Below are 12253 nucleotides of genomic sequence, written 5' to 3'. Positions count from 1 at the left end.
GACCTTAATGAATAGAGCTAAGAATTAAAATAAGAATTCAAACACAGTTACCCAAGCATTCAAACATTTTTTTTAAGAATTACTAAATTCACTCTAAAGACATTTATAATGTTACAAAATATTTATTTTTCAGATAAATGTAGTTTATATCAAAATATTAATCAGCACAACTGTTTTCTACATTGATAATAATAGGAAATGATTCTTGAGCAAATCTGCATATTGGAATCATTTCTGAAGGATCATGTGACATATATAAGATTTAAAACCACATATGGAGTGGCCCGATCAGATTCCAAAAATGCTGATCTCACAAGTGTTTTTGTCATTGCTGCAATCTTCAAAGTTTCACCTCTGCGGCCATCATTTATGCCTATACTTTCACCCTACCTTTCCCTTTATCTTCTCCTTCCGCTTCTGATTTGGCTGGATGTAGTAGCGATAATGTGATCTGCCATGCTTCAGTAAAACACCCTCTAATCTCCCTGCCTCTATAAGTAGAGTTGGGCCCTCCCTGCTATTCCTGGCTCCACCATCCCTCATGTTTATGGTCCATCTCTTATGATGCGTTTGTCATTGGAGTGCTCGTTTCATTGTTCGAGAACCCTTGTGTTTATGCACCCTCGATGAATAGGCAGAAAGGGAATAAGCGGGATTGATGGCGAGATATTTTCAGGGTCTCCAAAGGGAAAGCGAGAACCTGAGGGAGGGAAGACATTGATAAACCATGTAACAAGTTAGATTTGATTACATCAGCATCTTCTCCTCCAAGCGACTGCGGTGATGCGTGAAGCGTGCGGCGTGTTATTAAGAGGCTTGTAAAGAAACTCCTCTCATTGGTTCTAATACACACATGCAGCAGGGATAATTGGGAAAGGAAATTCACATAAATGATATTGTAAACCTACTTACGCCACATTCTAAGCATTATTTCTCTTCCAGCCATGCGATCGGCACAGTACAGCTCATTATTTTCAAATAGCCTTCAGAGGCAGAGAATACTTGTATTCAAATCAATGGTCACATTATTAAACATACACAAGAGCTTGACAGGGTAATAGAGAAAGTGTGAGTGGGATACGTAGAGAAGGAAGGAGGAAGGAGGAAGGAGGGGGGAGATCTGGCAGCTGAGCTGGTCTCGAGGATTAGGATGCTATGTGGATCATTTCTCTCAAATGCAGGCTACAGGTGAGCCACTTAACCTAGGCGTTACCGAAGATCAGCTGACATGATGGAGGTCAACAGAGACACTGATAAATCACAAAACAGATGATGCCGGCTTCATCCCACTTTCAGGCCACTGCTGCCTTTCCAACACGCAATCTGGGATCATCATTGTCGTTCATGCCAATATGTGGAGGTGAGTGGATCTGATTTCAGGATATCTGTGCTATTAACCCTGGGTATTTCTGAACCTTAGGTTAGAGCCACTTTTAACCCTGGGTTAACCAACAATTCACACTAATTCGCTGGTTATAATTGCTTTTTTCTTTTTTTCTTACAAATTCAGCATAACAATTTGAGTGAAAAGTTACTGGAAAAAAATTATACATTAATTAAAGAAAAAAAGATTCTCTTAGTGCAGAATCTTAAATATCTTTTTTCAATTGTTTCATTTTTATTTATTTATTTTAAATTTGTCAAAATCCTAAACAGTTTTTTATTAAATGGTTTAAATAAAATTCTAAATTCCTGATTGTCAATGTGGATGTTTAAATATTTGTGGTCGGTATGGTTTTTTTAAAAACATCTTTAAAAAATTTTTTTATGCTAACCAAGATTGCAATAAGATATCTGTTTTCTTGGTAATATATTTTAAAAATGTATTTTATTCCAGTGATGCAAAGCTGAAATTTCAGCAACATTACTTCAGTCTTCTGTGACTCATGATCCCGCAGAAATCATTCTAATATGCTGGTTTGCTGATTAAAAAACATTAATTGTGTTTCTTAATATTTTTGGGGGAACCATAATAATTTTTTTCAGGACTCTTTCATGACAGCATTTATTTTATAAGTATTCTATACTATTTTATAATGTACTGTCACTTTCAATCAATTTAACGTGTGTGTGTGTGTTTATATGTGTGTGTGTGTGTGTGTGTGTGTATATATATATATATATATATATATATATATATATATATATATATATATATATATATATATATATTCTTATATATAAGAATTTTTATGATGTCTTTGCACTTTTAAAATAAACATATAGATGTATATGGCATATTAATATATTAATACTGACATATTAATCTGAAGGAAACATTTTAACATAAAAAAAATGTACCTTTTCAGCTTTAATTACCAACCCAGGGCTTGAACAGCGTGCAACATGGAACATGATAACCCAGGGTTAAAAATCCAATATGGTATATGAGATACTGAGTGTGCTGTCGGGGAAGCAGCTGTGATGAGTGTGGCATCGTGTTGATTGTCACCGGTTGGTGTTACAGATGTGTCATTTCCTGGAAGTCAGTGTGGCAGGTGTCTTAACGTATGTGGCAAGTCAGTAGCTGTGGTTGTGTTGTATTTTGGTGATGTGTGCAGTGGCAGGTGCAGGGACTGGGTAACACGGACAAGAAAATAGCAAACAGGAGGTTTTCTGACACACTGCTGTAGGTGCAAGCCATTTCTGCAAAACCAGGTTCTAACATTCTTTGAATGCTTCTAAATAATTTATCAACACTTTTAAATAAAATGCGACTTAGAAAATGAGGAGAGCTCAATCTAACCCTTGTTTATTCTCTAAGGTCTCATTCTCCTGCCCGACTGCACACGGATTTCATAGACTCCTGTTGAGAATGAGATTAGATCCACGGATACAGAAACCTGTTCCAGGTTTGACTGGGCAGTGCACTGTGAATATCATGTAAATGCCATTGGGGAAATCAATCCAAAGGGAGACCTTTTTTCTTGGCTACCCGTGAAATTATCACGCACAGAGAGAAACGCAGCACTAAACAGACATTCAAAGGTACATAGAAACACATACACACAATGAATTAAAACATACTCGGACAAGCACTGTGCTTTCATTCGCACTGAAATGCTTTCATGTGATGACCTTTTACATGCTGTGAGCTCCATCGGTAGGTGGAGAAAGAGAAAGAGAAAGAGAAAGAGATAGAGCAGGATCACACCGGCTCTGTGTGAATCCTCTCTTAATTAAAATCCTCTAATGCGGCATCCTGAACGTTGAGAGTGGACCAATCACAGAGCTTCATTTTCAACATCTATATTGATATTTTCCTAAAGTCCTGTCTCTGGAGGGCAGCAGTGTGCTTGTCTAATGACTAAAAGCCATAACAAACACCAAGCCTTCATTACACTCATTCTTAGCCACCTATTTCATCAGTCAATACACCACATTATCCTGTCTCACCCACTAAAGACTAATGATATCCACAGACAATGCCTGTTCCTTTTTCATGACCAGACAGTGCTTGTTAAGGCAAGCATCTCTATAATTATTGCTCATACTTAGGGTTAGGGATGTAAACAAGCCCCTATCCTAAGTATTAAACTTATACATCAAATTTAGCGACTAGTTGGGGAGTGTCTATTACTTTTCTAAAGAAGAAGACCTTGATTTTTTCTTTGTGGACGATAATGATTAAAACGATTTACATTGAAAGAGGGATCTAAGCCTTAACTGACTGGTTTCTAGTTACATCCAGGGTGGTCTGTCTTGTTGCAAGGAGTGGCTATAAACCAAGGAGTTGGTATCCTTATTGCTAGACATTGTTAAGGTCTTCTAGTTGCTTGTTGTTGTTGTTTCTAGATGGCACTAGGCCGTTCTTGTTATTGTTAGGCATGTTAGGGACATCTAACCAGTTGCTTGGGTGTTCTGGCTGGTTTAGGTATATCTTTATACATTTTGGTGTTGCTAGGGTGTTCTTGTTGGTTGGAAGGTTGTTCTGATATTCTGGTTGTTATGTGTTGTTAGGATGCTTTAGATGGTACTAGGCTGCTCGGGAGTTGTATCAGGTTCTAGCCAGTTACTAGGCATATCTACAGTGTTTTGCCTTGTTGCTAACAGAGCAATTCTCATCAGCATCATTAGCATTTTGTGTCATGTGACTTTTTAGATGGATTGGTTCATTGTTTGCAACTAAATGATTTCCATCTGTAGGCGAAGTAGCCTTAAGTAATGACACACAATATGGATTAGCCAGTACAAATGTAATCTGTAACACTTAAAGGTTCGTATAGATCAGTATAGCCACTGCTGTGCAGGTAATCATGACAGGTGGTAGCAGAAAGCATGTGATAACCTGGGAGTGTGTTTCCAGCCAGGTAAGAACTGTGAGAAAACGCCATTTACTGAGTAGATGTAGTGCATAAATCATCTACTCTTCCCATCCCTCCTCCTAAATTGCTTTTTCTCTTCCATCCTATTTCTCTTTTCCAACAACCCCCTAGTTTTGTGCCCCCTCTCCTTCTTTTTTCCCTTTACCCTCCTTTCACTCCCTCTCTCTCTCCATCTCATTTCCCCTCCTTCATTTTCATCCTCCTCTCCTCTCTCATTTCCTGGCGGCTGGCCCTCTATCACCCTCTCTCTCAGTGTGCAGACATCACTGCCATATTGGGACAGTGACACCTCCATTAATCAATTTAGCAAACACCACGGGCTGATCTGCACACAGTGTCACGCACACGTGCACATGCCAAAACATCCCGGACGAGTATCTACAATTCATACACCTCGATCCAGCACGGTGGAAGTCAAGGTCGTGCAGTCCCGTGGCGAATATACAGTATATGTGAACTCAAGCAGTCACGTGTTGCATTATGCACCTCTGGTTGATACAATCCTACTTCCTATTGTGTTAATAAATACATTTGTCATATATAGCATATGCATATGCATAGCATTCAGGGGCTTTCATCAGTGAGCACTGTATGACAGTCCCATTTACAGGATGCACAGCTCTCTGTGCACTCAATACTGCCATCTTCTGACATGAATTTTTGTATTGTACTAGCAAAATTACCATGTCTAATGCTGCCCCCTTCAGGTTGGTAAAGAAACTCACTGACTGCTGAATAAAAGGCTGCCCCCTTTTGACAGGAGAGAAGATTTTCATCTTACTCTTTCTTTTGATCAGGGAAATTCACAGTTCTTTACACTCAACAATGCCACTGTCAGGTAGGGATGAACACCATAAAAATTCCTTGGAAAAATAAATGGGTTAAAAAAAAACAGCAAAAAAAATAAAAATAAAATAAATAATAATATTACAATAAAAAAAGTAAAAAATAATTTGTACAATGCTTACTTTCTATGCAAAGGAACTGAATAGAAAAGAATGTAATATAATTTTCAACAATTAACTGAATGTTAATTGCATTTAAATAAAAATATTTGATCATTTTCCAAATGTATATGAAATGCAATTAGCTGAATTTTACAGTGTGTGACTTAATTACACTCTCAGGAAAAAGGTACAGTGACAGCTTTTTTTTTTTTTCAGAGTATAATTAAGTGGGACATAAAGCACTCTAAAATTCAGCTAATTGCATTTCTTATAAATTTAAATTATAATATTTTATAATATTTTTTATCTTAATTGAAACAAAAAATTATTTTATCTTAATATTTCAAAAACAGTCAAAATATATATATATATATTTTTTTTACTGTGTTTGAAATATAAGTAAAATATACTGCCGAATGTACTGACGCATTTGTGGTAAACTAAAATGTACATTGATATAATTTATATTAAAACTTTTTTGACATCTATTTAAATATAGAGTATTTGTAATTAATGTACTGATTAAATTGCAATTAAGTGCAATTAAAATATATTAATGTTAAATGTAACATTGAATAACTCACTACATTTGAAATTATACTTTACATGTGCCTTAGTATGCTAGTCAGCACATCAAAATAAATGTATTTCTTTAAAGCACAACAAAATGATTATTAAAACAATGTACTTTACATTAATGTACATTATTATTATGTAATATTATAATTTACACTCAGTTGCACAGTCAGTACAATTAAAGGTACAATTTGTAAGATATTTGCAGTAAAATATCCAAAAACCACTAGACTAGTGTTATATATTTTGTCCAGCTGGTTACTAACAATATCTCTAATGTTTTCAACTACCTGTAAATAATAAGAATATTCCCATTCTAAACAGTGACACGGGGCAGTGCAGTCGCCTGTCAGTGACGTTAGTTACTCTTTGTTTCCGCCTTTACTGACGTAGAAACCACATGACAACAGTGTCGTGGACAAATGCGCAAGTAGTTTCTAGCGTCCAGCAAACCACTAGCTTGCTTCAAGCAGTTCCTTATTTAATTCTTCTTGTATGTTTTATGGTGGATGGTGTTACTTATTTATGGAACATAATTACTGTTAACTGTCTGCCGCTGGTTCTGTCGACAAGGACAGCTCCCGTAAACATAAGTGTATGGGCCAACCAAACGAACCAAGAAGAGTTTGGGACAACAGGAGAGAAAGAGCGAGGATCGATATCTGTGTTGCATTTTCTAGATGTAGAGAGCTTCGCAACAAACTTCAACTAGAAAGAGATGTTGATCTCGCTTGTGTTTTACTCGACTGGTGAGTTGTTTTGATTCGTATCTTTACAGAAAACGTATGCTATTATAACGATCAACAAGATTAGTATTATGGGGCATACATGCCAAATGCGGGGCATCGCGTCTCTAGACCCGCACAAGGACTCGTCTGATCCATAGTCTGATCGCGTCTTTGCATTGACAAATCCAATCATTCCACGATCCTTCTTCTTCTTCTTCTTTAAATTTATTGCCGGTTGGCATACCAATTTGGTGCATTACCTCCACCAACTGTTTGGGGTGTGGAGCTTCAATAAGGATTTAGATGCCATATAAAACACACACACACACACACACACACACACACACACACACACACACACACACACACACACACACACACACAAATTGTTCTTGGTTGTTCTTATATTCTATCAAATAAACCTGTTTCTTTTAAGTATCTCATGAGAACTGGCCATGCTGATGGTTTTGATGCATGAAAAGAAAATAAACCCTCTATTGACAAATGTGTATATCCTATTTCTTTGACTTTTTCTAATAGTATGGTTCTCTCTGTGCTGTATGCTTCATGTTGTACAGTCTCTATTTTGTCACAATTTATGCATAATCCTGTTACGTGTTTCCCTAAACGACTGAGATTATGATTGAGACCTGTATGTCCAATTCTTAATCTTGTGATCACAGTTTCTGCACGCTCCTTCTTAGCATCATTAACCACTTCAGCTGTTATTTTGATTTTTTGAGAATTAGGCATATGCAATATTGGACCCACCGGTGGGTCCCCAGAGTTGATGTGGTTAAACCACATGATTGTTATTGTTTTGGTAGTGCGACCTCTAGTGGCAGGTCCTACAACCTGTACCTTTAAGCACACCTCTTTTTCAAAATGGTTCTTAGTTGCTAAAAAGCAGTGGTGTATCTTTGTCTTAAAAATTGGAGGGGACTAGGTTGTGGCCAGGATGGTGGGGTGTGAAGTATAGATCTATCAGATACATTGTGCCTGATTCCCTTTACTGGATGCACTGGAAAAAGGAGCTAGAAGCAGGAAATATGTACATATAAATTAATTTGTACGGATCATCAGGCTTTAGTGTCAGTTTGTGTGCTCACTCATTTGTGTGCATTTTATGTTAGTTGTTTATGACTGGACACATTATGTACAGTAGCCTCACAATGCCAACATTGCATGTCCAGCAGTGGTTCAGTAGGTGTGGAACAGTTTCCGGCAGTGTGTGTGTGTTGCTAACCCATCTTCTGACTCAAGTTCACATCAGTGATCATTATTCAGATAAAAATATTTCCTTTGAGCTCAGACTCTCTGATTTCTGTAATAGAACACAATTTAAGGCAGAATTTTCACAGCAAAGCAATCTTTGCTGTCATTAACACACACAGTATGTCTATTCTAAAAGCAGTGCATCCATATTTCTATTCATGCCTCTTAAATATATAAAATTGTTAACTTCTGGATAATTATTTCATGTAATTTGTGTGCTTAAAGGGATAATAATAATAATAATTCCTTACATTTATATAGCGCTTTTCTAGGCACTCAAAGCGCTTTACATAGACAGGGGGTATCTCCTCATCCACCACCAGTGTGCAGCATCTACCTGGATGATGCGAAGGTAGCCATAGTGCGCCAGAACGCCCACCACACACCAGTTTACTGGTTGAGAGGAGACAGAGTGATGAAGCCAATCAGCAGATATGGGGATTGTTAGGAGGCCATGATGGTCAGAGGCCAATGGGCGAATTTAGCCAGGATGCCGAGGTCACACCTCTACTCTTTTCGAAAGACTTCCTGGGATTTTTAATGACCACAGAGAGTCAGGACCTCGGTTTAACGTCTCATCCGAAGGACGGTGCTTATTGACAGTACAGTGTCCCCATCACTACACTGGGGCGCTAGGACCCACACAGACCACAGGGTGAGCACCCCCTGCTGGCCTCACTAGCACCTCTTCCAGCAGCAACCTAGTTTTCTCAGGAGGTCTCCCATCCAGGTACTGACCAGGCTCAGCCCTGCTTAGCTTCAGTGGGAAACCGGTCTTGGGCTCCAGGGTGTTATGGCTGCCGGCATAGTTCACCCAAAAAGTCTTGTTTTTTTATTTGTATTATTCTATGTTTTAGACGTGATTCCCATTCACTTACATTATAAGACTGATAGACTGCTATGGTGAGTTAAAAATCTCTTTTTGTGTTCTACTGTTGAAACAAGTCACCTACATCTTGGATACCCTGGTGGTAAGCAGATAGACATCAAATTTAAATTTTTGGGTGAACTATCCCTTTAACTCATTCAATCATTCATTCATTAGAGTAGTATATTTAATCTTAATGTGTAAATACAAAGCTTCTTTATTTATTTATTTATTTTTTTAACTTCCTCTCGATTCCACAATATAAGAGTGTGTATGGTCCAGAGTGATTGGTTTTTCACATAATATCGTCAGATATTGTTTATAAATCTTGATATGTGTGTGAGCAGGTTTACAGATCAGGCCTGTCTTACTGTCAGAAATGTATTTTGTGTAACATCAATGAATTACATTATGAAGTACAATGGATTGGAGATGCTTTTGCTATGTGTTATACTGTAAGCCTTCCGCTTGCCTATTTTTTTCAATGGTTTTCAAATGGGTGGAGGGGGCAGAATCAACTTTGGCAAAAAGTTGTGGGGACATGTCCCACCTGTCGACAAAAATCTTAATCTCTAGGGAATTAGATGTAAAATGGAAATCTTAGCCAAGTTGTGGGATTCTTCTATTTGGAGACTTATTAGTCCTTTTATAAAGATTTCGTTTATTGCAAAGTAACAATGACTCCTCAGTAATTACAATACTGGTCTTATACATAAGAACACAAAACATTCTTACCTGTATAATGTCTGTCATCTACATTAGAAGCATAACACGAGAGAAACAGAATTATAAGTAATGAATAAAATATAAAACTGCTCTGAGTTTGAAGGTAGACAAACACACAGGCACTCACAGTGGCAGACAGGTTTGGGTGAGTCCCACTTGCCCAGCTTAGTGCACTGAGTGCTGTTTCTGCCCACCAGGATGAAACCCTCCAGACAGCTGTAGTGCAGTATAGTGCCCTCCACCGCTGGGCCTGGAGGGTGAACCGTCACACGGCCGTTCTCCAGAGACGTCCACACCCGCGCACACGGCAGCACTGAAGAGCACAGACACACCACAGTGAAGGGTCAGTTATACAAATACATGCTTTTCACAAACTGATCATTCAACACCTCATTGATGCTTCAAAATCGCTGTGTTGACGTGATGCTAAAAGGTGTTTTATATTTGTTTAGGATCTATGTTTCATGTAAGCAGACTGTAAACTTGCTTGTTCTTCTGTATCTCCAGGATACACTAATGTTTAAAAGTTAAGGGTCCTCCATCTGCAAATAAGTGCAACAGACATGAGTGCACACTTCATGGGATACTATATCCCACAATGCAACACTGCTTGACCTTCCTAGTATAATGATTTAGATGAGCTGCAATTTTGCACACCACCTTCTTGGCGGATTTAAGATTCTGAAATAGATGCTGAATTAATGAGGTCATGTGACAGCACACTTTGGTCTGAAATGCTTATCACTGTGTTCTGCTTTTCTTACAATAGCAGCCACTGAACAGTTTATACTGTACACTATGCACTAATCCAGAAGTTTTATATGCCACAGACACCCAATTATGATCATTTTAATGCGAGAGACCCCCATCCTAAAATGTAAAAGCCAGCTATATATCTATACAGACTGTGAAAATTAAAGTGTACATTATTTAGAAAATATTACATTTCTTTCGTGTATATATTTTCTAATGATTATAGTATTATTTTTTTTAGATGCATTGTATTTTTATTTATTTCTTTGAAATTTTTTTAGATATTTACCAAATTATTTAGTTACTGATTTAATATTATTTTTTATTTATTTTTACACTGTTTTTCTCTGAACTTTTCCACAGAGTCAGCTTGAAAACGGCTACACTAAGTATTATGCTAATATTCCATTTCAAACATCACCATAATCATTAGTCACTTCATTCTGAGGTATTGTTAATGTATGGTAATTTTAATTAGGTTAATTCAAGAACAGATGTCAAAGAGAAGTTATGAAATAGACAGATAGGGCAGGTAAACACACTTGTGACTTGCTACAAAAAAAAAAACATATTTTCTGATATTTTAAGACATGTTTGTCTGGTTTCCTGATAAACAGGTTTCCTACTGTTCACACCAAAACAGTGAAAAATCACCTACATCATTTACTTTTTACATCATTTATCACCCAACATGCACGATGGTAGGCTTTGGTGCCATCTTTGCGTGATCTAATGCACATTCTGGTTTTAAATGCTCTGCTCTTCAACATCTCTTCAAAATTAAAGCACAGACGTATTCAGATTTTTTTTATGAATTCAACAAAAAAAAATTATATATTAAACTTAATTCTACTGGATGAGCTGTATTAATATTAAAAGCTCCTGTAAAATTGTCGGAGCTGCTAGCTAACTAAATGTAGAAAACTAGGCCATGTGCTGAGTATGGGTGAATGTAGATGCAGACTAAAACGATAGCATAGATAAAATTGCATAAATAAAAATTAAAGCTAAAAAGAAATATAATAAAATTAAATAAAACTGACAAACACATAGCAAAACTACTAAAACTTAAACTAAACAAAAATGAAAACTGTAAATATAAAAATAAAAGCTTATTCAATATATTAATAAATAGCATAATGGTATATATAACTAATAGTAATATAATAAACTGTAAAATTGAATTAGTTGGGCTTACTTATAAAAAGCATGCAAACCGATTGCCTTGAAAAAAGGAAGTTATGTTGTACTGATAATTGCTTAGTATAGTTTACTTACACGAGAGTTCTATTAACTGCAATTAAAGAACTGTAGGGGGTTCTTGATCCTTTCATTTAGGTTTACTCATGACTTAGTATAGCTACTCACTGACTTCCAGAATGCATTGCGGCAGAATAAATTTAGCAGTTTCTTTGTTTTACAGATGTTGTTTTTATTTGCCAATTTTATTTGCTGTCTTGTGTCAGTACACATTGTAGTAGCACAACAAAAAGAGAAAATAAAATGGTTATTGTTGCAATTAATGAAAGTAAATTAAATTTAATTGTACCATTGTTGCGATTCACGTGCTGGATGTTTCAGTATGTGTGTGACTTTAACATATTACCACACACTATTTAAGGATTATGTAAACCCAATTGAAAGCATATCAAGGTATTTATGAAAATGAAATTTGAAACACAAATTTCATTTTTTAAACACATACAAAGAAATACACCAGTGTTTTAATTAGACGATAGTTCACATTAGAGCTGAAGATCTTTGCTCGAACCCGGCGGGACCCAATGGGACCCGACGGGTTCGGTCGGGTTCGGGCTTAATTTATATCATCTTACACGGGCTCGGGTCGGGCTCAGGTTTACGCTCCGGTTTGTGAGGTAAACGAGCGGTCATGTAATGTGTTTCGATTAATGAAGAAAGATGCGAAAATGGATGCTGAGTAGGTGTAACGGAGGCTTGCCTCTGACGATTACGTTTTGGTTGCACCGGCAACTAAAGCAAAGTCTGAAGTGTGGAAAAGTTTTGACCATGTTTATAATGAGAATAATGAGTGAA

The 12253-nt window shown here is 36.9% G+C and overlaps 1 protein-coding gene across 2 annotated transcripts in view; it reads right to left on the bottom strand.

Annotated features, from left to right (window-relative positions):
- Positions 1-12253, bottom strand: part of LOC132104426 (gamma-aminobutyric acid type B receptor subunit 1-like) — a 127214-nt gene that overhangs the window by 73447 nt on the left and 41514 nt on the right. For both annotated transcript variants that reach the window (XM_059509892.1, XM_059509893.1), the window contains exons 5-6: positions 9573-9758; positions 9455-9472 (exon numbers count right to left, since the gene is read on the bottom strand). In XM_059509892.1, the coding sequence (XP_059365875.1) occupies positions 9455-9472; positions 9573-9758 (204 nt within the window). The remainder of the gene's footprint in view (positions 1-9454; positions 9473-9572; positions 9759-12253) is intronic.

The sequence above is a fragment of the Carassius carassius genome, chromosome 25, assembly GCF_963082965.1.
Source record: "Carassius carassius chromosome 25, fCarCar2.1, whole genome shotgun sequence".
Taxonomy (NCBI): Eukaryota; Metazoa; Chordata; class Actinopteri; order Cypriniformes; family Cyprinidae; genus Carassius; species Carassius carassius.
Note: the sequence above shows the minus strand (reverse complement) of the source record. Positions and strands in the feature narration are given on the sequence as shown.